The sequence below is a fragment of the Cupressus sempervirens genome, chromosome 2 (genome assembly GCF_028749045.1).
Source record: "Cupressus sempervirens isolate cs-2001-9-10 chromosome 2, ASM2874904v1, whole genome shotgun sequence".
Lineage (NCBI taxonomy): Eukaryota > Viridiplantae > Streptophyta > Pinopsida > Cupressales > Cupressaceae > Cupressus > Cupressus sempervirens.
In genome coordinates this window covers 262,825,429-262,852,905 of record NC_143119.1, presented here as the reverse complement: position 1 = coordinate 262,852,905, position 27,477 = coordinate 262,825,429, and the positions used below count along the sequence as shown (strand labels likewise).

The window sequence follows — 27,477 nt, the reverse complement described above, 5'->3', positions numbered from 1 at the left end:
CACTCCTTCGAAAAAGGATATCTTAATGATCAACTCTTTTATTTGCATAAGATCATTAAGACAGGAACTTTGAACAAAACGAATGCGAACTTTGCACTCGAAGATTCCTTGTATACGGAGAAAAAAAAATACACTCTTATTTTTCTTCTTAAAAAATGTCTGAGAGTTAATCACCCGATGATTTACGATCATAACGAGCATTGTGAAATTGTATTCAAGAATGAAATAAAAATAAACATAATGATCTTCATTCTAGCATGTCAACTGGTTTCTCCTCATAACGTCTTTTACTTGGTGGAGCCTTTGGTTGTGACGGTCACACAAAGAAGGCAATTACTTTCCCTTTAAAACAAATTGCACTTGGAATAGGACTGTTAGAATGAAATGCCAGCTTAGCAGTGTCGAAGAAGACTTCGCACCATGTGTGATGAGAAACAAAACACTCGATATGAGTTTTGAGTGAATGCAATTTCCTTGAGTGCAGGAGATACAAAACATCAAAATAATCATGGAGACCACCGGTAAATAAATAGAGACATTAAAAATCCTTAATCACTAAGAGAATGCATCGATCACAATAACAATAGAATTACAGTCGGATGACCAAGAATAAACATGAAAAAACATCTTAAAAACTTCAAGATAAGCTGCCGACACAACTATTAGCTTCAGCATATCCAAGAAAATGATACATGCACGTCTTTGAATAAAAATAATATAATAGAGACAAAAATGAGAATACCATTCAAGAATGAAAGAATGAAGCTATCAGCACTTTTAGAACAACTTAAAAAAAAAAAGATGCAGTGATGTCCCCAAAAAAATACTTATTATCACATGCATATAAAAAATATCAATCCTTCGACCATAGAATCACTCGATCAAGATAGCATGGATCTGGAAAGAAAAACAAGAAGTCAACACTAGAATGTAAAGTTAAACAAAACTTAGAAAATCCTTGGATGAGATAAGATAAATTCGGGACATCACTCCACAAGATTACAAGAAGGATGCACTGATACGAATAAAAACTTCATCATGGGCTTGATGAAGTTTACGAAATGAGACATGCAAAAAAAAAAAGAGTATGCTTGATTCTATAATTAATAAGCATCGCAGGTTCTTGAAGTAAAATAAGAATAATCAATGATAGCAAATATATGCCAAAACTAATCATTTGAGATAAATAATGCTATACGAGCAGGCAAAAGAACTCAACATTTCTTTTTTTTTGGCTCTGATATCATGTTGAAACTAGAGCCCAGAAATCAATGAAGATAATCAGCAATAATAAAGATATAAAACTGAAACAAAGACACCAAAAATATCCTTGGAAAACCCTTCGAGAATGAAGGGAAAAACCCAACAACACAACACAAATATATCTTTATTGATAACAAAAGTTCAAGCGTACAATATCCTTTGGTAGCAATGAATATATAACAATAGGAAAAACTCTTCACATTATAACTAAAGGTCTCTTGAGATTCCCATAACTCCTATAATTAATTATAACTCTTCAAATGTTCATGCCTCAATGCATGTGAATGACACATGTCATTTACATTTATTATTGCAAATTAAACTTAAGTGTCCTTTTGAGCTGAACGTAATAATAATGGTAATAACATTCATATTTCCAGAGAAGGTAATATTGATGACGTGCAAGTATTAGTAGTTTGGGTGGGCTCCATTAGACATTGGTGACGAAGCCACTTACTAAGGAGTGATTAGAATATCGAGCAATGAGTTTGGTAAGGTAAACAAGGTATGATATATATTTAAAATTCTTGTTTCCATTATGATTAGTTATTTGAAGATATTGTTGTATAGTTGCATATATATAAATGTATATTTATATATGAGATAAGGATTAATTTAAAGTCATTAATGATTAATAATTAATAAGATTATTTCTTGTTATGGTTACATATTTTTCTAGGATAATTTGTGTAATCAAAGGAAAATTTATAATTATTATTGAAAAGACGATTCTAATAATCTATTTGAATGAAACATATGTATATATGTTCATAGTATAAACTTTATCTATATTTTATTGGAAAGATCTTATTTTGAGAATTATATTAGTCTCTCTCTTATTTGTATTTCAATATGTACTATAAGAGCTATGTGCCTTGATCTTTTACTTCGAGAATGTTATTGCAGGAAGAGGGAGGACAAACATTTCATTAGAGGCAACCTTGAGAGAGAGGGAGCAGATAGAGGATGTGATTTAGTCAACCTTCGATGATCTCGGTCATATTGATTAGAGGGTGTAAACCATGTTGAGATGGATTCTCCAGTGATCAATAAATTGTAGCCGTCAAGAGGATTGTTATTCATGAATATACCTCGTGACTGTGATTTCAATGAGATCACCCCCTGTGTACATCATGAAGAAGTGACGACTTCTAAATGATGTTACTTGTATTTGCAGAAGTTATTGAAAGGCGATGATCTTACAATAACTTAATTTTCTATTATGATGGATATCTTATGATGTCTATGCAGATCATGATAGATTATACTTTGCATGGTAGATGTTTATATGGTAGGCATTATGAGAATGTGTGTGCACATACCTTATAAATGTTTTTTGAGTATATGGTGAATGTTATGCAAATTGATGCTCTAGAGGGCCATTACACAAAGTACTTGGTGAATAGCATGCAACTTGATGTTCCAAAAGGCCATTACTCACAGTACTTGGTGAACAGCTTGCATCTCAACATTCTAGAAGGCCATTACTCAAAAAGTATTTGGTGAATATCATTTGTTGATATTCTGGGAGAGCAATACTCATGATATTCTTAAGGATATCAAAACCTTTTGATTACTTGGTTTATATCGAATGTCGATATTCTAGGAGACAAATACTCATGATATCAGATGTGATATCAAAACATTTTGAGTACTTGGTGTATCACGTATTGATATTCTGTGAGACAAATACTCATGATAGCAAATGTGATATCAAACCTTATTTGAGTACTTGGTGAATATCATATGTTGATATTTTAGAAGACAAATACTCATGATATCAAATGTGATATCAAAATGGTGGATATCTTCTGATCAAATATATCCTTAAGATTTGTCATTCCTAATATTACCAATGGGGCAATATTTGTCTTGTGTTTATCATCCCTAGCTAAGAGGGAGTGTAGAAGTTTTGTAGCTTCAGTTGGATGATTTCTATTGTGTGTATATATATATATATATAGTGTATAAGAGATATATACATATATACTTAAATAGATTTATATACATATTTATATCATTATTATTTATATATTTTAGAAATATATATATATATATATATATATAAAATTTGTAGATATATATATAGTTATAATGATTGTCATTATGAATGGACATGTTTGTAACATCTAGATTTTATGGGTCTAAATTAACATCTATCATATAGTTATAACTTCGATTTCATAGGAAGGCAATTACATCATTCATGTTCATGTGAAGAAGATTTTACCGTTAAAAATAGTTAAACAATTTTTTTTAACTAAATACTTGAAATACCATTAAATGAAATTACTTCTAAAATTGAAAATCACATACCTCAAAAAAATTGAGACTGAAAATCAGCAAAGGATGCTTCTGCAACCACCCGGATTGGTCCACAAATACACTATAACAATTTCACAAGTCGACTATCATCTAAAAACTACTATCTCAAAAATCATTTGATGATTACAACTAAATACCACTATAATTTAAATTAGGGCATCACATATCATTTTACCAATTACGGCATCAATTACCATCGGTTCATTTAGGGCTTTTGATACCGCTTTACCACTTAGGGCTTCCGCATCTACGGATTCAATTTAGGGCTTCCACGACGACGGATTTAATCTAGGGCTTCTGCGACCTCAGATTCAACTAGGGCTTTTGATACCACGGATTCAATTAGGGCTTCCAATACCACTGTATCATTTAAGGTTCCAGTTGTCACATAATCAATTAGGGCTTTGGATTTCCTTTCCTTCCGATTACTTATCTGTGACAGTTTCTCAAGATTAGATAAATACTTATATTCAATATTCATTTATATGAAAGTAAATGATGATAACAATGAAATACTTCAATTTAATCTTACCTTCTCATAAACAAAAATGATAATACCTATTTCCGATAAACAATTGAATGCATGACTTATCTTTGTCTGATGCATATCCAACAACTTGAGAGGGGTGAAACATTGTCAGGGGCTTAACCACCCAACCTCGAACCACAGCATATCCCCACATGATCTCTAACGAGAAAGACCCTCCCTACCCGGAATTGATAGGGATCATCTTACCATCCACTGGGCATCATGATATATAACAGACCATACGACTTGGCAGCAAGAGATCACCTTAACAGGAATATGCATGAGCTATTAATTAATTCATATTAAATGATAAAAAGGTCATAATTGATACTGGTTCATGTTATCGATGATTCCTTCCTCACACCTCCTCACCCTATTCAAGCCTCCAAGCCAATGATTCCTAGGTGTTATCAAGTTAAAGATCACAATTATATTTTACAACTTCTTCACCACATTCGGGTACCTTACCTGGTGATTTCCTTCTGATTGCATTATCTCATTCTCGGTTAAATATATAATTCAGGATGGACCTGATTCTAAACTGGTTGATTTACTTTCTTATCTTGGATCCGGAGATAACTCAAATAGCTCTACATATTCGGATATATATAAAAGAAAGAATAAGAGAACAGACTTTATAATTTCAATGTCCTATCAAATTTGGATGCATTTGGATTTAAACGCATTTATCTGAGTTTTACAGCATGGTTCTCCAATGATCAAAATACAAAAGGTGTAAACACATTTATCCTTAGCTTATCTCAGTTATAAACATTATTTCAATTTGTTTAATAAATTTGATCAGAGAAGAAAAAGCCTTCCAAGGAAAGATTTACTGAAAATTGCACATTCAGATGTTATAATGATGAACAATCTTAAGATTGGAACTCTACTATAGCAGCCGGCTTCAAACATTACTTTCATTATTAAGAAAGTGAAGGCAGAATGGAAATATGTATGGCTCCCTTCATAGTTCGTTTTCTCTATGACATACCCTTAAACAACAATGACTATGCATGAGCTATTATCAATTATTAAAAATAAATGAAATTCGAGTTGACAGATTTCTCAAGATGGATTCAGATTAATGCATGCAGTTTCAGACTTTAAAAAGGAAATTTATGATATGGCAGCTGACTGATCTCAGAAGGTCATACTGATTAAAAAGAAATCTTATTCGACTTCACTCACTGTCATGCAATAAGGTTGATATAGAGGCAGAATAAAGAGGTAAAGAAAAACTTAAATCTCAATTCATAGTTCCTTCAGTAGTACTAGCACACATATATTTAAGGTGAAGAGCATGTACGACCGCTACAGAATCGATCACCATGCATTATCAAATAGTATGGGATGGAAAATGATTTCATTGAATACATATTTGCAACCTTATGTGACTGAGATGTTTAGATGCTTGGGAAACTCCAAACCGTGGCAATCTTATTCAGCTGTATGCAAGGTAAAACCCACTGTTACCACTGCGACTGTATTGATTGCTAGCTGGAAAAACTCGGATGTGAATGACTCAAGAGCTGAAATTAATAATGGACGCCAAAGCAAGAAAAATGAATGCCAAGTTATGCTGAAGATTGTCAATTAGCCAACAAAGATGGTTGCCGAGAATGTTTTAAGGTAGCATAAATAATTTTGAGCCGACCTCACAGTTACCCAACAGTTATAAAGAACCCTTACGAATTCCCTCAAATCGATTAATTATGCCAAGTTATATCATTAAAGAATATTAAATTAGAAATAATAGAGTTGAAAGGTTGTAATTCAAAAATAACTCAAATATTATTATAATTCGAAAAATTATTAAAATCTTATAAGTACTTTAAAACATCATTTTATTAAATTATTAAAATATAAAGATGCCAAAATATTTTTATATTCAAAAGCACATATATAAACTATTATTAAAAATAATATGACGAAAGATAATTTAAAATCCTTTAAGAATACGTTTATATTTAAACTTAATTAATTAAATTAAATTAATTATTAACAACTCATGCAGTTCCAGAGATGTGTCCTGTTTCAAATCGCTAGGTCCACTACCTGTCTGTCCAATGATAGTGATGCCTTGCCTAATTCTTTTTTGACAATGTTTCCACCCCTTCAACATGCTCCCTGCAAGGAATTTCTCTGTAATTAAATTATAAATTATATAATCTTAAATAATCATAATGGTTAACCTTTCATCTTAATTCTACGAATTCGCGATAACGATCAACTAATATGTCATCTTCACTTGAAATCATAACGACTATCTTACCATTTCACCAAATTATATCAAATTAAATTGCCAATTGACTTCATGTGAATCTCAACGTTTATATTTGAAGCTAGGTCAAAAATTGGGATGTAACAATGTCCCATGAAGGGACATCATTCTCCATGTAAATATAAGTGATTGTTGCATTTGGAAAAGACATAACAATCTGGGAGTGCTAGTACATTTGCAGCAATCTAGGAAAAACAACACAAGTGAATTTGACCTTCAAACTTGATAATTTTTGTTCAAGAATATCCATACAACACTCAACAACCACCTCTTAAATGATCTGGTGAGTTAATGAATGATGAGATATTTTCCCATAATCTCCTCTATTTATGTTGTTTTCAAATTTTTGCTACGAAGACCTTGCAAATTTGCAATTGATCTGCAATTATGTCTTGAATGATTTAGGAGCTTATAGATTTTCTATGTATTGGTACGAAAATACACACCTTCAACCCTACAATGCTGGAATAATTTTATTTTATTACTTTAATGGTCATCTTTTGTGTACAATGTAATTTAGTTAGATAAGGCCTATTACTCAATCTTCTTAACTTTCTTATTCGAAATCTTCTATTTTGTACATTTGTAGAAATCTCTATAATGATCTGTTTGATCATTTGTTAACATGTCAAATATGTTTACCAATTACTTTGCGTAATATGGTATAAGAGCAAAGGTAGTTTTGTGGAATTTTTTAATATCTTAGGAAATAATTAGTTCTAAAATTTTCAAGAATTTTCTTCTGAGAGCTTGCTCTTAGTTTTCAAATCCCAACTAGGATTTGCATGTTTTTCTGGATCATTTTTGTGGCAAAATCTTGAGCAGCGTTGTTGGGCTTTCTTTTTGAGGGCTGCTTTTCTTTTATTGCAACTGCAATCGTGGCATTATCAAACCTGTTTCTGAACCATTTTTACTGCAAACAAAAATCATTTTCTAGATCCTCATCCATTTTTCTACAACTGGTCTCTTTATCTAGTGCATTTAGGGCCGTACGACGACCATTGCTGCATCGTGTGACCACTTCTTGGAGTTTCTCGACTATAATAATAGTTGTTTTTTGTTGCTAGTGACTGTTTTTTTGCACCAAGTTCTAGTTTGTTCATGGTTGCCTAGGGTTTCCTCAGTTTTGACTAGGGTTTTGACCCTCTAGTTGAAGTCAATTTTTTATTTCAGATTCCTTCTGGGTTTTTTGAGATCTCAACTGGGTAGTCATTTTTTTTGGAGTGCCTCAAATTCCATGCCTCCAAATTTGTACTAGTCAAAATTTTCTTCTAATTTTAGATTCTTTCTGGGTATTTTGAGATATCTTCAGGGTCTTCGTCAGATCTTTTTGGGTTAGCTGTAATTTCTTCTTGAAATCGGTGGCAGCTATACTTCATCATTTTTTTGAAGTTTGTACCCGTGTTTGCCTCTGTTTTCCACATTAGCTTTCATTGTTTTGAATTCGTGCTATTGCCTCTTCTTTATTTTCATTTTCTATGCATTGGGAAATCTGGAAGAGTGTCATTGGGCAACTTAATGTTAAAGGGCAATCAAAGAATTAACGACAAAAAATATATAACTTCTAGAAGGAACGCATGTTGACAATCTTTGAATATCACCACCTTGAGAAAATTGTTTTGGGCACAAAATTTTTTCCTACAACAGCCCAAGCCGACCAAGACAAGTTTGATGTTTGGAATAGAGAAGTTGTCATGCTTCTCAAGCTCTTTGTTAGATATGATCATTTGCCTCAAATTCCTTCTAGCAAGTCTGCAATTGACATTTGGAAGCATTTGAAGGAGTTGCATGAGATATCTAACAAAAGTTGAGGGTTCTTTCTAAAGAACCTATTGTTCTCCATCATGATGAATGAACGCATGTCCATACACAGGCATCTCATGAAGATTAATGACATTCGAGATCAGCTCAAAGCTACCGGTCGAAAAATGGAGGAAGAAATGGTAGTCATCACCTTGAAGAGTCTACCAAAATCTTACAAGCACTTTATAAAGACTCAACATTACTTCCACTAATGTTTATTTGAAATTTCCATAGTTATGCAGTAAAAATCTGTTGTAGGATCATTGGAAAGAACAATTTAGTAGCAGTGCCACCTCATCCTCCTTAGAGAAAACATTTTCAGCCAAATCCTTCCACAGGGATAATGGTAAATCTCAACACTCTCAACCATCTCAATAGAAGGGCTCAAATTACTCACAAGATGCTTCAAAGGTGTAGTGTAACTACTATCACAAATATGACCATTTATTTAAGGATTGTTGTAATCAGTTGACTTCTGAACAATGGAAGCATGGAAGATCTCAAGCTAAAGCCAATATTATTGAGCACACAGAGAAAAAAGAGTCTTCCTTTTATATGCCTTCATGGCTAAAAGACTTGCAGATCATGTTAAATCTTCTTCTTGGTATATGGGTTTTGGGGCTTCTTGGCATTTCACTCACATGCATGATTGGTTTATAGATTTTTCTCCCTTTACTCATTCAATTATATTTGGAGGAGCAAACTGTTGTTGGCAAGGGCAACATACAAATACGATTCAGTGGGGGGAATCTCATTTTCCTCGATGTGCACTATGTTCTTTGCATGGAGCTAAAGCTACTCTTAGCGAGTCAGATCATGCAATACTCTCTGTAGCTTGATGAGGTATTCAATACAAACAAGTGCTCGATTGTTGATCGTGCGATACACACTACTGTTGCTATGGTCATTGAGGATCATGGTCTATATAGACTTGTAGATATTAGTGATTCATTTGAGCTTGACTTTCCAACAAAATCATCTTTAATCACTAGTCTTTGGCATCAACTACATGGTCACATGTACATTTTCTCTCTTCTCAACTTGTTCAAGATGATTTAGTACTTGGCCTTCCTGGAATTCAAACTTAGAATCAGCGAGTTTGTCAAGCCTGTCAGGCTAGAACACAATAGAGGACGTCATTCAAGGATGGTGACTCATGTTGAGCCTCTAGGGTACTATAGTTGGTCCATGATGTACGTGGTCCAATGAATACTTCTATTATTGGGTGCATGTGTTTCTTACTTTTTGTTGATTATTTCAATAGAAAAATGTGGGTGTACTTTCTTAAACAAAAATCAGATGCATTTACTGTATTTCAAAAATTTAAGGCCTTAGTAGAAACAAAGCTTGGTTCTATTATTTCTCTTAGGTTTGATAATTGTGGGGGTGTGTTGTTCCACTTCGTTCTCCACTTTCTGTGATGAGCATAGAATAAGATGTCGGTTAACCACATCATACACCCCATAACAAAATGACTTCGTAGAGCATTGCAACCCCACCATTACAGAAATGACTAGGTCTTTGATGCAATGCACAAATGTTCCTTAAAAATATTGGGCAAAAGCAGTTTTTTACTGTAGTCTATCTCCTTGATTTGTCTCCTAGAAATGTTGTTAGGGGCAAGACTTTTGAGGAACCCTGTACTGGTTGAAAACCTAGGATCATCTATCTAAAAGTTTTTGGCTCTTTAGCATATGTTTGGATTCCAGATACCCAGTGCTCCAAGGTGGATTCCAAGAGTTAGAAGCTCATGTTTACAGATATAGTTGTTGGTCATTTTTGCCTTCCGGCCAGAATCACTGCATTTGAATTTGACGTAGTAACGTTTACAGGTTTTAAATATTCAAATATTCAAAAGGGGCACAAAATACTTTACGCTCAACCTTATAATATTTCTTTCCCTGTGCATTTTAATGTTTCTGCGGGTTCGCAAGTCCCCATTGTCAGATCTCGGAAAATCAACGGTTGGCGCTATCTCGCTATGGGAAGTTGCACGTTGTTTTGCCATAGCGACATAGCGCCTTTTGGCCGTGTGGCCGGTGGGTCCTCTCTTTTTTCCTTGTTTCTCCAACGCCGAGTTTTGATAGATCCTCGGAGGGCGCTATGGCGCTATCGAAAAATCTGTGTTTCTCGCCGTTAGCGACATAGCGCCCAGACGGAAAGTGATACTGCGGCAACATCAGAAGGAAGGTGGGTCACAGTTATGCCCTGTCGGATATCAGTGATGAAATTTGGCACACATTGGCAGTTGGTCAATTTTTTTCATTGGCTAAGGTATGATTGTGTAGAATGTGGGTCCTACTTCCCTTGGCGGGCCGTAAACGAGGATTTGTCAGACAGGCTGGCATGTGGCCAGTTTCTTATTGGTTTGGTATACTGATAAGTCGGATCCATCTTGCTTGCCACCAGATTAAGGAAAATCAACGGTGGGCGCTATCTCGCTATGGGAAGCTGCAAGGATATTACCCATAGCAACATAGCGCCTTGGCGACGCGTGGCACAGATGACATCATGGGCCCGCCCTTCTCCAAAGTAATATTACAGCTCGTCCTCAGTGGCAATTGTCATGTGGGTCATAGTACGATGGTGGTATTTCGTTGGTCCACTCAGCCAACTCCGTGTGCAGTCGTGCAATCTTCTTGCTTGCCATAGATCTAAGGAAAATCAACGGTGGGCGCTATCTCGCTATGAAAAGCTGCGAGGATATTATCCATAGCGACATAGCGCCATTGTGCCACGTGGATCAGTGGGACCAGGTCACGACATGATGAAGATGCCAGGTGTGCTGAGTGGTTCATGGGCCCAAGTTTTCAAGTTTTTAAAAAGGAGATAGCGCAATAATACGATGAGTCTTCACGATTGTCAGATCAGTCTAAATCCACGGTGGGCGCTATCTCGCTATGGGAAATTGCTCGGAGGATACGCATAGCGACATAGCGCCTCGGCGACGCGTGGCCGACAGTTAGTATAACGTTGTGGTCAAGTTTTTTCAAAGAAGATGGCGCGGTTAGTAATGAAAGAGGTGGTCAACTCGGGAAGACCCGCGGGGTGGCAAAACGAAATAAGCTCGACGTGGCTCGTCCTGCTTGCGAGTCTAGTTTGACTCATTGGCTTGCTGATTCACGAGCCAAAATGATGGAAAACTAGGATTATCTTGCGAATTTGATCTCTGTAATCAATCCCAACCAACCCAGAATGAATGCAAAACTAGGAAGAACACTCCACCTCCGATCCAATCCATCTACCTGGTCAGAGTGGCTTAATGGCGACGTTTCTATCTTCTCAAGGCATTATTTGACACAGAAGATCAGATATCATTGCGTCTGGATCTGTACCCAAATCAGACTTTCTCCTTGATTATTCTCTATGGGACTTCAATGCAGTGGTTGTGGAATAATTGCAGGGAGAGGACATCTTAGTTATGCCTGAACTATAAAGGCAAATTTTGTAAAATTTTGTGGGGTCGACCTTTCTCTGTTTTCTCTGTTATTGCTCTGCAGATTCTCAATGTAAATTCCCCTGTGCCTCTGAACTACATGATTTTCTGCCTTATCTCTTTCAACCATTGGTATGAAAGTGCAAGAACTCTTTGCCTCTTATTGGTGTTTTGTAAAGATCTATGATCTGCATGATTGTATCTCCTTGGCCTATGAATGATAATATAAGTGAATCTCTCTTTCCTTGTGTCATTTATCTTGGTCTTCCGATTTGCATGTGATTATTAGATTAAAGCAAGTTTGAATGTGTATATCCTTAGTTTCATTCTGGTTCGATAGTGCATATATGGGTAGAGATTGGTTTGAACACTCTATTTTGGTGCATCACCTCTTTAGATTAGATTAGGTAGATTCGCTTCATGCTCTCTTTCTCCCTTTTCCTCTCCAAGAGTAGTTAGGTGCATCTTGATAGTAGGAGGAAGCCGGCCTTCTCTGGAGACTCAACCTCATTGAGATGACCCTTACTATAAAGGTTATCCAAACTGACTTTTGGCAATCCGTCAAACACTTAGCATGCAACCATAAATGCGTGAAGGCATAATATTTGAAACTATTCACCAAGTAAACGGATGAACCAAAGCAATAGTTACCAACAATATTTAAGAAAAATTCACTGTTATTAGCATTCAGAGACTGATCCGTACAAACTCTAGTGGAAATAGCAATTTTTGTAATATTTCAATTATAGGTAACAGCATCTGGGCATACACAGTTCTGATCTTAATTCTAAAACAATGAAGCAACATCAAGAACCTGGGATTTGAAGAAAATTCGCCAACAGCTGCTACCCACTCCAACATGCCATACTTCAGTTCTGATAATTTCTTTAGCAGCTAGGATAGGATCAGTTGTATGTATCCGCCCCTCACAACCCTGTTTGCTGCTTCATGTGTATAGGCGTCTGCCAATTAAGAGCAGCATGGACCTCCATATAATTACCGCAGGGCCTGAAAATTCCCACACGGCCTCTCTATGTCTGATCGCAGGCCTTCAAACTTGGATGCAGGGCTTTCCTGGGACAAATGCAGGCCAGCCTAAGACGTTTGCAGCTTACAACAGGTCAAACCGTTGCCTTGTGAAGTGATGACAACCCTCCGGCAGCACAAAACCAACTCTCAACAAGAATTCAGAAAGCACTAATGCAATCATAGCCTCTCAGATTGAAACTCTTCCTGCCAGTCTGCAACCCTTCTGGACATTACAGTATTGCCGCACCTGTACGGCCCTGGTACGATTTTTATATACAATATCTCAGCCCTCCAAACAGTTCCCAAAGTGATATATGATGAATCGCCCAGTGTGCATTAAATGGCCCCCAAAAATATCGAAGGCAATTCTGGACAGTTTGTTCAATGGAGATAATTTTGTGTCTTGTGCCTTGGTACGGCTTTGATGTGTACAGCCCTGTTCAACAAATAATTGGCTGTGTATTGGATGCCCTTTTTGGTATAATTTGAGACGCCTTAGGGTAATATATAACCCTTTCTTGAGCAAAAATTCAGACTCCTACGCTTTGGATAGTTATGAGCAAAATATGAATTCAGATTTGATCACAAACTCATCCGAAAAATGCACAGATTCTCCTGAACTTGAGCAATTAATCCTGTAAAGATGATGAACTCCAAACCCTTGCAAGAACTCAAATTCTCACAACTTCTTCTCAGATTTGTCCTTCATGAAATGGTTGAATACCATCTCCAATGAGCAACCCTTCAGAAGATATCTCACTTCCTCAGTTATGCAGATCCAAGGGAGTTTTCGTTCCCAAAGACCTAATGGAAATTTGCAGACCGAAGACCACAAATTGCTCCAATGTGATAAGAAGTTGAATCCACAAAATCACCTGTTCAAATGAGTGCCTCCTGCCCTCTATTTATTCACTTTTTAAGAAGTCACTGGAAGCTTCTAGAAACATCTTTTATAATATCTTATTATAATGCACTTTATTATTAAATAACTTTTATAAAATTAAATAAATAACTTTATAAAATTAAAAGTGCAATCTCAATTCAACATTAGAACAAGTAGGCCCCACTTACTAGATGTAAGATTAATTATAACTCTCCGAGAGCAAAATGCAATCATCCGGCAACAGGATGACTCTCTCTCCAAAATCATTTGCCTACGAGAGTTAATGATAGGCAAATCTACTGTAGAAGTCATGTCGCTAGAAAGGGGACATGACACTCATAGTTCAAGTCCCATAGCTTGGAGGTTGTTTCCATGTTTCATGAGGTCGTCCTTAGGTAGCAACTTTGAACAAGGGTGCAGACTTCAGTGACAACAATAGTGACAACCATAAGGCTTACTGGCTGATTGATGTAGATATTGGTTATCTTATCTTCAGTCGAGATGTTGTCTTTGATGAAAAACGACGACCATTTCTCTCTTCCTTGTTTGAGCAAAATTTTGAGGATCAACCTTTGAAGGCTTTTGATTTGGGTATTTGTCTTCCGTTAGGTCCACCTGATGGGGATGATACCAAATCTGAATTTGATGATGCACTATTTGATTGTCCTTCAGACGATGCTAATCTTCCACCTATTGCATATCCTATTCCACCTCCAATTATTCCTCATCCTCATGTTGGCATTGTTGGCAATTTGGCTAAGGGTAGTTGATAGGGTTGGCATTTATGGCAACATATCACTCATTTTGATATGGCAGAAGTTTTGGTTAAGTTTGATGAAGGAATACTTAGAAAATTGACTATGTTAGAGAGCACATGTGAAAGATTGGGGAAATAAATGTTTTGGATGAGTTATGGGTAGTCTACCAGAGACGGGTTTGACTAGACAGAACAGGGTGAACATCAAAGTATTGGTATTTTGGTTAAGGCATTATTTTGCCTTGCAAAATAATTATTTACCAAGGTTGGGATGACATCCTAGATGTTAACTCCCTCATAGAAGAACCTAATTTGAAGGTTTGGTAACATGCAAGGAAGCACAAGGCCTATTGGATTAAAGTATTTGGTATAAAGAACTTATCTTTTTATTTAGTGATGTGTGCCATTGTATTGTAATGATATAATGTTTATATGCAAACTCTGTAGGATTGGTATAGATGCGAATTTGATGAAGAGATCAAAATACAACAGTTGTATGATTGTTTTGTGAAGAGGAACTACAAGGACTGATCAGATATTGAAGATATCAACAACAATCAAAGGATTTTGTATTTATCTCTATTGATAGCTTTGTACAGTTGTATATGCATGTTTGAGCAGTGGGCTCATCTTGCACAAAGTATTGTAATCACAACTCCTAACAATGTTGAGGCTTCTAACAAGGCCTAGTCCTCTAACAAGGACATATACACTATACAAATGTAATAGACTCCTAACATAGTCAATATCTTTCACAAGATATTTTTGATTAGTGGACCGTTTTGTGGGTACCATCCCCACCGGGGTTTTCCCTTGGTCAGGGTTTCCTTGGTTAACAAATAATGGTGTTATGGGTTTCATTGTGTTATGCTTATGCTTACTTTTTAGTTTGACCATCTATGCAGGTTTAAAGATTGTTAATGATATCCATAGTTGGGAAAAAGTTTGTGGAGCACTGATTCACACCCCCCCCTCTTTTAGTATTCCCTCTATCTAACAATTGGTATCAGAGCCTTGTTACTCAGGGAAGGCCTAACAACTTGGGTGAGATCACTGTGGATTTGGAAAAATTGCAAAAGAATCTTGAAGAAGCTCTTGAGGAACTTGATACAGTTACTGATGAAAGAAATAAATTAAAGGTCAAGCTTAAAGATGCACAAGATTTCATTCTGAATTTGAAAGAATAGATAGAGAGTACTAGAGTAAAGAAGAATGAATTACATGATCAGATCAAGGACGATGAACTAGCATCAAGGCTTAAGAAGGAGAATGAGATTTTGAAACATGAGCTTGGAATTACAAAGATGAGGATATGTTAAAAGATGAGAAGAAAAGTCAAATAGATTTGAAATTTTTGAGAATGCAGATTTGAAATCTCAACTTATTAAGGTTACATTTGAAATTAAGACTACAATGTTATAGTTTGTAGAACTTGAGAAATACAATATTATTGTTAAAGGAGAACTTACACAAACTAAGCAACATCTTGAGAAGTTATATTCAAGCATCGAAAAACTTAATGAGTAAATCATGGCATAAATACCTATTGGAGACATGACATGGATTGGGTTTGTTGAAGGAGAATCATTTAAAGGATTTGAAGTTACTTAAGGACAAGATTATAAAGCAGATCAGAGCAAAGAAGTACCTAATCAACTTAAACAACCTGAGGATACAAGGAGACAATTCAATGGAAGATGTTTTGCATGTAATTAACTTGGATACATTAAGGACTACACAGGTAAGTATTCTAAACCCTTTTCTGGTTATTTCTATAATTGCTTTATTGATGGTTATAGATCTAATGAATGTAGGAAACCTATATTTGATAATAGTATACATGAAAGGATTAACCCTGAAGCTAGTAAACCATTGGAAGCAACTAATATTATCATAAATGGAGTTATGTGTTATAAGAGCAACAACTTTGGACATATTGCTAGAGATTGCAGATTACAAACTAATCAGTTTGGATTTAGATATGGAAACAAAGTTATGGCATGTCGGATTTGCGACAATGTAATGTCCCTTTTTTAGCATTCATAGCATGATGTTGTCGTTAGCCTATTTCCCCACAGTCCCATAGGCTAAACAGGACATTAAAGGGACTTAGAGGCCATTTGGCCTAGATAGTTTCAGTTGCAGGTCTTTCTGAGGGGTTTTGAGGCAACTTTGGGCATACTTACTATTTATAGTAAGTCATCTTGGACATGGTCGGACATCCAGGGGCAGCGCTATGTCGATGGTAATTGTTTAAAATCAACAAGAAGACTTGTTTATCACTGATAAGATTTGTTATGCATTAATAAAGCCATTTTATAAAGTTAAATTTAAATATTTAACTTTATTAATGCATAGACTATAATTTGTGGGAAATATTTAAATTAAAAGAGTCCCCTTTATTTTATAACACATTGGAGACATAAGTTACATAAAGGGAGTTATGTTTTATCCCACATTGAGAAAACGAAGGATGGAGCTCTTGTGAGAACACTATAAAAGAAATAGAAGAGCTTCTTTTAAACAGGCTTGGAAATATCAAAGAAATTGGGGAATTTTCTGGAGATTATGTCTCAATAGTTTGAAGGAAGAAAACCCTTCAAGCTGAAAATCTTGACACCATTGAAAGATATGGTTTTGAGATTCAATATAGTAGCAATCCGAAAAAGAAGATACGAAAAACTAGTCCGAAAAAGCAGAACCGAAAAAGCAGGCTGAAAAAGTGGGTACAAAAAAGCAGTCTAAAAAAGCGGAACTGAAAAAGTAGGCCGAAAAAGCAGTTCGTAAAAAACAACGCAGAAGGGGCAGCATTGAAGGAAATTATTACAGCCATCTACAACTAGGTTGTTTTGTTAGTATTGTTTTTTAGGGTGTTATAAGCTTTCAGCTATAAGTGTGCATTATACTAGCATTATCATTTTGTAATCCATGTAAATGCCAAAGTCTTGGCCATATTTCATGAGCATTGTAATTTTCATTGCAATTAAGAAGATAATAGTTGCTGGTGTCATTTAAGCAATTTAATATCATTATTTATCAGCTAGTTAGTTTGCATACCAACTGTTTGTAAAAATGCCAGTTGGCTGTAGGTGTTCATTTCTCATGCTTAGACCATATATATGCACTGAATATTGTCAAAATTAGTAGCACACTCATGTTAGGTCATTGTGTAGTCCATTGTAGTCTTCTAGCACAAGATTTTCATTGATGCAAATTGTAAAAAAGTCACTTGAAGCTAGCTGAAATACTATATCAGTCATACGTCCCTTGCATGTGAATTGTTTGATGAAATTCTTTGAGCTTTCATCAGCATTTTTGAGGGCAGATTTGAGGAGGGTTATTACAGTGGTATCAGAGCTTGCTTGCAAAGTGTTTGACAAAATGTCAAACAATTGAAGTATAAAGATTTTTTGGTGTTTGAAGAAGTTATAACCTATTGGGGTTATTACAAACAACTTGGGTCATACAATGAGATTTTGCCAAGTACTCAGAAAGTTTGCAGACTATGTTTTTAGCGTTTGTCAACCAATATCAACATTTTAAGAAAACATATTGTTATTGATTTGATATACTTGAAATTTTTTTGTAGGAAGTCTCCTTACATTGAAAAGATACTTCTAGAAGACATATAGAGATACAAATTAATTTCACTTAGAGTATCCTAATGTTTGGAAATTGTTCCCTATGGATAGGGATGCATTTCCAATATAGGAGATGAGTAGCAAGGGTCAGGGTATGAGTCTCCTAATAACTGGGACAATGATTGAGGTGTCTTGGTTTCTGTACTCATGCCTGATCTTATCTATCTTACATTTGTCGTCATCAATGTAAATCAACCTCATAAGAGTGTACACAATTTTTGGTATCCATTTCTAGATATTTTTAGATTCATTTTTGTTTTCTTTTAGCTATTTTCAGTTTATATTTATTATTTTATGAGAAAATGTCATAGACAACTTGAATAAATTTAATCTGGGCATGCTATTATGAAAAAGTTAGGTGATCTGACTCATTGAGTGCTAAGATAAATCCGAAAGTAGTCTAGCCATTTACAAACTAGTGTGTGTTGGCATCACAACTAAAGAGTTATTATTGTTGGCATCATAATAATGCACTTTAATTTTCCTTTTCCTTTTAAGTAATTGTAATATTGGGTGTTGTGGTGCTTCTTGTCCCTATTTGGTTGGTAAAACATTGGATAGATTAATAAATGGGCAAGATGCTCATGTATAGTTTACAAAGACAATGTTATTAAAACCATTTTAGTATCGAAGGAATAAAAGAATATTAGAAACATTTTAATACTTACAAGATACACAACATTGGCCATTTAAGGAATTAATAAATACGATATTTGGAGATACAATTCTAATAGAATAGGGAGTGCAGATACAAGGATCCCACTAGACAGACCACCTCATGTTGGATGCCCAGTGTGCCTACCACTTGGGGCGAAGTGGATGAGTGTCAACTCTTGGGTTGTGTGAGGATTGCTACAGGCCAACGTATCATAGTCATTGCTATAAGAGGATGAATAGTAAAACATGAATACGAAGTGCAGATAAAAGTATCCCACTAGGTAAACCATGCTGGGTGGCCAATGTTCCTGCCACTTAGGGCCAAGAGGGCGAGTGTTCGCTCTTGGGCTTGGTATGGGATTGCTTCGGGCCAACTATCATGCTCCCTCATTCAAACTAATTGCGATTTGATACTAAAAACAAATATATATGTGACATGGCCTACCTAATGAATAATGATAATTATGAGTATTTGTACTCATACATATGTTTGCTAACCCTAATGGAAATAATTGTGGCATATATCTCCAATATTGTTTAATATAGGTGCAAGAGTTAAATCAGGTTTTATTTTGTGTTACATTGCAAATCTTTGCTTAATTTAAAATAATCTTCTAGCCATTGAGGCTTCATGTGAAGCTAGTTGATCGGTAAAGCTGTTGAGATAATTGGTTCATGTGAAATTGATTTATCAGTAAAATTGTTGAGATATTTGATTCATGTGAAATGAAACTTCGGTTATTAGTTATTATATCATGTGATATGTTAGTTAGCTATTATGGTGGAAATTGAAAAATGAATATCTTAGAAATTGAAAATGTTTTTCTGATATTTTATTTATATTTTAAATTATGGAAATATGTTATTACTCTGGAACCATTTCCTTTTTGCAAGAGCACGATGAAGGGGCGGATTATTGACAAAATGGGAGTTAGGAATGGGACACCCAAGTCCACTGTCAAACCATCAAGTATGAAATCTAACCACCTTGATCAAGGATGAAATGACAAGACAAGAAAGAATGTACAAATGATGACCATGAGATGACCAATTAAATTATAACATTATAAAAACAAAAATAAAAAAGATTACTTTTATTATGTGGATGGTCTCAATATATTCTATCATCTTAGTATAATAATATCATGTCTATACTCATACTTGTGTGGGTATATATATATATATATATACACATGTATGTATGTATATATATATATATGTATGTATGTATGTATGTATGTATGTATGTGAATCTCTAATTTACCCTATATATATGTGTGTGTGTATGTATTTACATTGATGGGGACACAACCCAAGAACAAAATGGACACAACAGAAAAGGGAAATTATATTAACTGAGAAAATAAGCTAGTACAAATAGTACAGAGAAAATAAACTTCAGAACATGCCCTATGGGCTCACAATAGCATAAATCTGGAGAATATTTTTCCTTATAGCACCTCCTTTCAAACTCCACTCCGAACTACCTTTTACAATGCCAGAAATCTCCTTAAATAGACCCCGAAGGGTTAAGGACTAGGAGTACATTCTAGAAAGTGCTAGTAGGCATCCACCGACAAAATAGAAGGTTCCAGAAGCTGCGTTAGAAGTCGGTGAAAATCTAGAAGAATCCAGAAACGGTAGCCGAACTTCCGGGAGGCATAACTTTTGAACCGTAGCTCCGATTGACGAACCGTTTACATTTTCGGAAAGCTCTCGAAGCGCTCTATAGCCCTATGGACAGCTTCGCTCGTCACCCATTTTTCGACCCTTTTCAAGGTCATTTAATGCCCCAAACCTGACTTTGAAGCATTCTTAGGAGGTCTCCAAAACCCAAAAAACTGCAATAACTTTCAAACCGTGGGGCCTTTTGACTTGATTCTTTTTCTGGAATGCTCTAAATCACAATTACATTCATCTGGCCAATTCACACCTTCTAGTTTACCGAAATGATGGCCCAAATACATGCTCCTATTTTTTTGGGATTTTCAAACGCACTGATAGTTGAACTATGAGAGTTGGAACCTTTATTTGAGCCAAATGGGTATCCAAAAATGTAAAGACATGAAATAGAAACTAAGTCTAAGTACATTTTTTTTTGGGTGACACAGGATTGCCCTTATACCTCTGGATGCTCCTGCATCATACATGTATATATATACATACATGTTAAGGCTACTCGAAGAAGCATGAATACAAAGAGCGACATTAGAATATATTAAGGCATGAATGAAGATATTTGTTGCCACCCTTATTCTTCTATTTCAAACCTTGGCAATGGTTTATTTATTTGCCTTGAGCAGCCACCTTTTTCATATCTCTCTTATGTCATTAGGCTATATTTACATTTCTTTTCATTCAAACCTGAATTAGAAGGCCTTGCAAATGCCTTGCCACCTCAATCATTCTTGCGTAACTGAGCTTGCACACAGTTGTCTCTTTGGTTATCTTGCTCGCCTCATTAAGAATGCATTATATACATTGCCTCTCAACCCTATCGAGCATTTCTTCCATGCATTTTGTTTTCACAGTAATTCATTCTTGTTCATGCTATGTTTTCTTTGCTCTTTCCAAGCAAGATTGTGATCATAATTGACGACTGTCTCTGAATTAGCCAAGCTTGTGAGATATTTCAGCATTCCTTATATTGGACAGAATTGAAAGCTTTGGTAGCTCTGAGTGGGTGGCATATACCCGACGCCATCACATTCATATTTCCAAATTGCACTTACTAATCTCAAGTCATGTATTACATTTTATATACTGTTTATCGTGCTCAAGTCATGCATATTGAACTTGCTGCCTTGCCTTATAGAGAAGGCTTCTCTATCTGTTTTTCCTTGGAATCCAGAATCGGGATGTTTCAGCTTGAGTATTCTTCTTTCTATTAAAATCTTGTCACAAGAAATGAATTATCTGGTTGTCAAAAGACCTTGCTTGTGATAGCATTTTGAATGTGATAGAACGGATGTTTTTCTGTCGAAGAGTGCTAAGTCATAGACATATATGGTCAATATATCTTTGAGATGGGGTGCTGCTCCATATGATAAAGAAATAATCAGAATGAAAGCTTAACTCATTTATGATGCCATAGGCCAGAACTGGCATGAAAGATGGCATTTTATATACTCTATGAACCAGATATCACATAATAAACCTCCCCAGAATTCATCCATGGGGACTGGCATGGTCGAGACGAAGGGAGAGAATGGGAAGAATCCTGCAATGAAAAGTGAATACAATCAGTAACAACACTCAAAATTCAGCAACTAAGTTAGCTCATGAAAATCCTTTGTGTAATTTCTTGTTGTCAAGTCGAGCGGTGGGTGATCGAGCATCTTTGTTGCCCATTTGAAATTCTTGGCCAAGATAGGTTAATGGCACGATTGCGTTGTGATCACCAGAGGTCAGAATGCTAACGGCTAGAAGATAGGTTGATTGGAAAGTGTCCACAACCTCGTCAACTGACTAGTCGACACTCTAACACCAAGATCCTCAGTGGCAAGATAGGGGTGTCCCACTTCTACTCCCAAGGTAGGGAGGGCATTTCTCAATTGAGATTATGTGGGGATACTTAAGGTCTGTGGTTGGGAGGTTAAGCCCATGGCAATGCTTCTCCTCTCTTCCAGATGCCAAGACTTGCACAACATAGGGACATCAACATCTGCTTATTCTTTGGTATCTATTTCATGTTTTTTGTATTTTCAATTGATGTACATAACATTATCATGTATTTCTTATTTTTAGATGTCAAGAAATTAGATGCATGAATTATAAGGGAAATGCTAGTTTTTAACCGAATATCATGTGAACCTAATAGTTGAAATGATCGTTAGTTCCTACTTATTTGGAAATATAATTTACGGTCAACTTGTATTTTCCCTTTCATGTGAAACAGTAGAATAACTGATATAAAGTGTGCACATAAATATGCAGACACAATGCATACATGTGAGTACACACTAGATCCTTCTTATTGTCTAGAATACATCTATTGCTTTGTAATGCTCCTTTTCCCAATGCACTAGATTTCACCCCAAAATTGCAATTTTGACATAACTATCCTACTAGGTTAGGAATGGTTAAATAGTTTCAGAAAATTAGTATGTTACATTTTGTTAATCAACATTTTGATTGGTAAAGTTGCCCCTCTATCTATCTATCTTGCATTTCTTATTTTAATGGAATTTCTGATTTTAGGGCAAGATTTAGGGCAGTCCCAAAATGGAAGATTACATGTTATTCAGAGTGTCACTTCATTAGCAAATCTAGCAGTAAGGCTAACTTCAAACTTTAAAGTTTGTCGTGGTTTGTGGTTTGGAAAAAATGGCCCGCAATGCTAGATAAAATTGGTTGATGTTATATTTTATTACCTATGCTTTATTTACTTTTAGTTTTGAACTAATAAGGTAAGCACATCACAGATATTTTACCAATTTGCGTTGTGTAGTGTTGCAATGGTCTAATTTGAAGCAATATTTGTAATTTATAAATCTGAAAATGTTCTATAAATAAATAGGCCTCCAAAATGAAAGTCTGTGTTTTCTTTCTTTATACTGACATTAGAGTTTGCATGTGTATATTAAGAGATGCTTCCTATATTTTGTTCTATAAATTTTCATTAGTGTTTTTTGTATTTAAAATCTCCTGTTAATATACCAGGATATGGGACTGAAGATAAGGTCAGTTGTAAGTATAACGGAAGCAAATTATGATACGGGGCCTAAACAAGAGGCATCTAAAGGTAAAGATCATTTGCTTAATAATGTAGAAACTGGAGTCCTACAAATGGGCAAAGCTTCTATAGAAAGTAACAAGCATTCAAAAAGTACTGAAACATGTGGAACACTTGAGCAAAATCAAGCTGTCTCAAGGATGTCAAGGTTGCTTGAATCACTTTCCTTGTGGTTTCCGACAATTCATCTGAGGCTGGGAAACCTGTACATAGCAATGCCTTGGAGCAATATCATATTTATTTTTGGAACAATGTTTCTTCTTGCTTATGGATTGAAAAGGAAGCGAGAGTTTGTGAAGAGGTATGAAAATTGAGATTTCTTTTCCAGTGTTTACTCTTTTGGTTTGAAGGAGAATCATTTCAGGTCATTTTCATATGTGAAATATTCTTCTTCCCTCTATGTACACATCCTTAGTTTATGTGACAAATTAAAAATTTCCTTTCCATCCATCCATATCTATGTTTATATGTTCATTGTTCACGACATTACTTGCTTTCTTGGAATGGCTATATCCATAGCTGCTTGCTTACATGCATTTGAGGCTTATTATTATACTAACATATAGACGGCTACAATGCAACTATGTCATCTCTCTCTCTCTCTCTCTCTCTCTCTCTAGCTTTTCATCCAACCACATTGGTCTACTTGCTTGAACCTTTAAAAACAAAATATTTTGCATCTGCCACGCAATTAATACACTCCACTGTTAATGTGATTATTGAGCTAATAGAATATCTTTTTTTCGTATGTACTGTGGTAATTTACCACACATACTTTAGATAGAGTTTGTGTCTATGCATGTATATATGGACTCGTTTCATAGCTTTCTTAATTAGATCTCCCTTGGAAAAGAAGTGCATTAAGCAATCATCTAGAGGAATTCTTAGTTCTAATGTTTGGTACAAAAAATAGAGATATTTTGGTAAGATCTATGATATTAAAAAAATACTCAAATGCAATACAATACAAACAAATTTGAGAATAATATTTTATAATGACATACATTTTTCTTGTATAACAGTTTCATCTTACTGGTGTTGTTTACAATTATCTCTTTATGTATGAGGTGTGGGATGCAATGCAGGCAAAACATTTCTGCTACAGCATCCACAAGTTTAGACTTTACCATTAATACAAATGCATCTAAAAAGGCACCTACTACATTGCATATAATTAGTTTTAGATTCAGCACCTGACTTACTGACTAATGTGAATTGAAACTATTTTGCCTTCATATATTTCTTTTGATCGTGCAGAAATCTGAGGAAACGATTAGGAGCTCTTCGTAGGACATTGATTGACTTTTGGCAACTTGCATTCAGTGTACAAGTGAATCCTCTTGCAGCTGTGCAGCCTCTCCCTTCATCACCTCATATTGGCAGGTAGAAATTGTTTGTTTATGTCATCCTCTTCTATATAATGGAATGGAACATGCAGATTTCTTGAGTTGCATCTGGAAGGTTTGTAGAATCTAATGATGAAGTACAAGAGATAATATGAAGTTGGCTTTCTTTACAAAACACCCATCTCTTGATTTGGGTCATTAATTGGTTCTCTTTGCCGCATATTCAAGTTATACAGTGGCTGTATGATGTTATCACATACTTGATTGACTTCCTTGGAAACAAGCATGCTGATTGTTATTTTGGAGACCATCTTCTGTTCCAGAGGCTGCAAATTAAAATTTGGGATTCATTCTTGCATACAAAGCTGAAAAATAAATTCTATAAGACATCTTGTAGCCTGAGCTTTTATCGCTCAAACATTTTTATTATCCTTATTGGGATGGTTTTTTATGTTTTCCATTTATTAAAATAAAATATTATTATGTGCTTGATTCTTCGTTTGTCAAAGTTTTATGCCTATGTCATTGTAGTGCATATTTTACACTTGTTTACATATTTTTATCCAATAAAATATTGTACATGCTTGATTCTCCTTTCTCAAAAATTCTTGATATAGTTATGATAGTGTATATTTGACATTTTATTACAGCGTTGAGAAACTAAATAACCTGTGGTTTTGAATTTCTTTTGAAATTTGCAAATAACAAATTTTCTTGTTTTTGTTACTAGGTCTTTGAATAAAGAGCTCTTTCACGATTTCCTCAGTAAACATGAGTATAAAACAGAGAAGAGGAAATGTTTTTAGTGCAAACTTTGCTTCCCCTCCTATTGAGTTTCCTAGAGGAGGTAAATGTACTAACACTAGTAATTTTTGTGTTTTTCAAATAACATTCTCAATGCATATTTATATGTCATCTAAGAGGGATGTCTCCGTAGAGACACGTCTCTTTAACTCTCATTAGTTATGAATAACATTTCTCTATTATGATTAAGAAAGTGATAATAACTCTTATATATATATCTTTAATGAATTTTATCCGACAGAGGCTACAAAACATTAACACACTCTCTCTTAGCTAGGGAGGATAAACACATTACATATATTACACCATTGGTAATATTAGGAATGCCAAATTTTAAGGATAAAAATATCAACCATTTTGATATCACATTTAATATCAAGAGTATTGGTCTTCTATAATATCAACACATAATCTCCAAATATTGATATCACAAGTATTGGTCTTTGAGAATATCAACACATGATATTCACTAAGTACTCAAACAAGGTTTGATATCACATCTAAAATCATGAGTATTGGTCTCCAAGAATATCGATAAATGATATTCACCAAACACTTTAAAAATGTTTGATATCACATTTGATATCATGAGTATTGGTCTCCCAGAATATCAACACATGATATTCACCAAATAACCTTTGAGTAGTGACCTTCTAGAATGTTGAGATGCAAGATGTTCATCAAAAATTGAGTAATGGCCTTCCAGAACATCAAGTCGCATGATGTTCACCAAGTACCTTGTGTAATGGCTCTCCAAAACATCAATTTGCATAACATTCACCGTGTACTCAAAAAAATGTTTACAAGGTATGTGCAAACATTCTCATAATGTCGATCATATAAACATCCAACATACAAAGTATAATCTATCATGATTTGTATAGACATTGTAAGATACCCATCATAATAGAAAATTAAGTTATTATAAGATCGTCACTTTTTGATAACTTTTGCAAATACAATTGACATCATTTGGAAGTCGTCATTTCCTCATGATGTACATAGAGGGTAGGCCCACTAAATCATGGTCATATGCATGATAACAAAATGATGTCAAAACTTTACTTGAAGTCAAAACTCCCTTTGATTTTGATATGATCAAGATTTTCAAAATGAATTGAAACATATCCTCTACCCGCTCCTTCAGATGGTTGTGTCAGCCTCCCTCTGAATCTTACATCAATTCTCCTTTCAATTCTCCTTTTCCTACAAGGACATTCTTAGAGGAAAAGATTAAGGCACATAGCTCTTATGTAAATATAAATAAGAATGTTAGTAATTTAACTCATGTCTATTAGTAACAATAATTCTAACATAACTCTTTATTTTATATTTTTAATATTAGAAATAAGATAAATCCACATATATATATATATATATATATATATATATATGCAAATAATTCAATATTAGACTTTTGAAAGCTTAATTTTGTTCATATGTGTAAGTTTCCTTACATATCTTGTCAATATCACAAAATAACATGGGTGAGTAGACCCTACCTCCACATGTGGGGTGTTCCATACGGTGGCGATTGAAATGGGTATCGTTCCCTTCTTAACACAATTGGAATAAAACATATGATATATTGTACCTTTGAGTCAGGTCCAAGTTTATGTGTGGGTTCAATGACCTTAAGAAGTACCGAAGATACCCTTTACCGCCGATGCTTATCCGCTTTATGTTGCTTTGCTATTACATTTGTCTACTAAGAGTAGCGATCTATTATATGCCGTGGATGCCACGTAAGGTTCTTACTGTTGACTGTACTCTAGTGACTGGCAGTACAGTCACTACATGTCCAATGTCACTGCCTTCTAAGAGACTTTGATGTTCGTGATTTTCAATGTTTTTCCTTTCTTATTTAGCGCTTGTAGTTTATTAATGCCCAATTGACTTTACACTCACTGATTTGACCTTGGTTTTGTTCAGTGTATAATTGTGTCTAGCCAAACTTCTAGATAAATAGTTTCTCTATCAAGTAA

The 27,477-nt window shown here is 35.0% G+C and overlaps 1 protein-coding gene across 4 annotated transcripts in view; it reads left to right on the top strand.

Annotated features, from left to right (window-relative positions):
• APEM9 (3-phosphoinositide-dependent protein kinase-1) overlaps positions 1–25,728 on the top strand; it is a 114,132-nt gene extending 88,404 nt beyond the window's left edge. Inside the window, exons 5-7 of one of the 4 annotated variants that reach the window (XM_089813380.1) lie at positions 23,270–23,643; positions 24,600–24,725; positions 25,419–25,728. In XM_089813380.1, the coding sequence (XP_089669506.1) occupies positions 23,270–23,643; positions 24,600–24,725; positions 25,419–25,494 (576 nt within the window). In that variant the 3' untranslated portion in view covers positions 25,495–25,728. Of the gene's footprint in view, positions 1–23,269; positions 23,644–24,599; positions 25,184–25,418 lie in introns of those variants that run through there. The other 3 variants (XM_089813381.1, XM_089813382.1, XM_089813383.1) reach the window with 3 other exon arrangements.
• Positions 25,729–27,477: the final 1,749 nt, after the last annotated feature.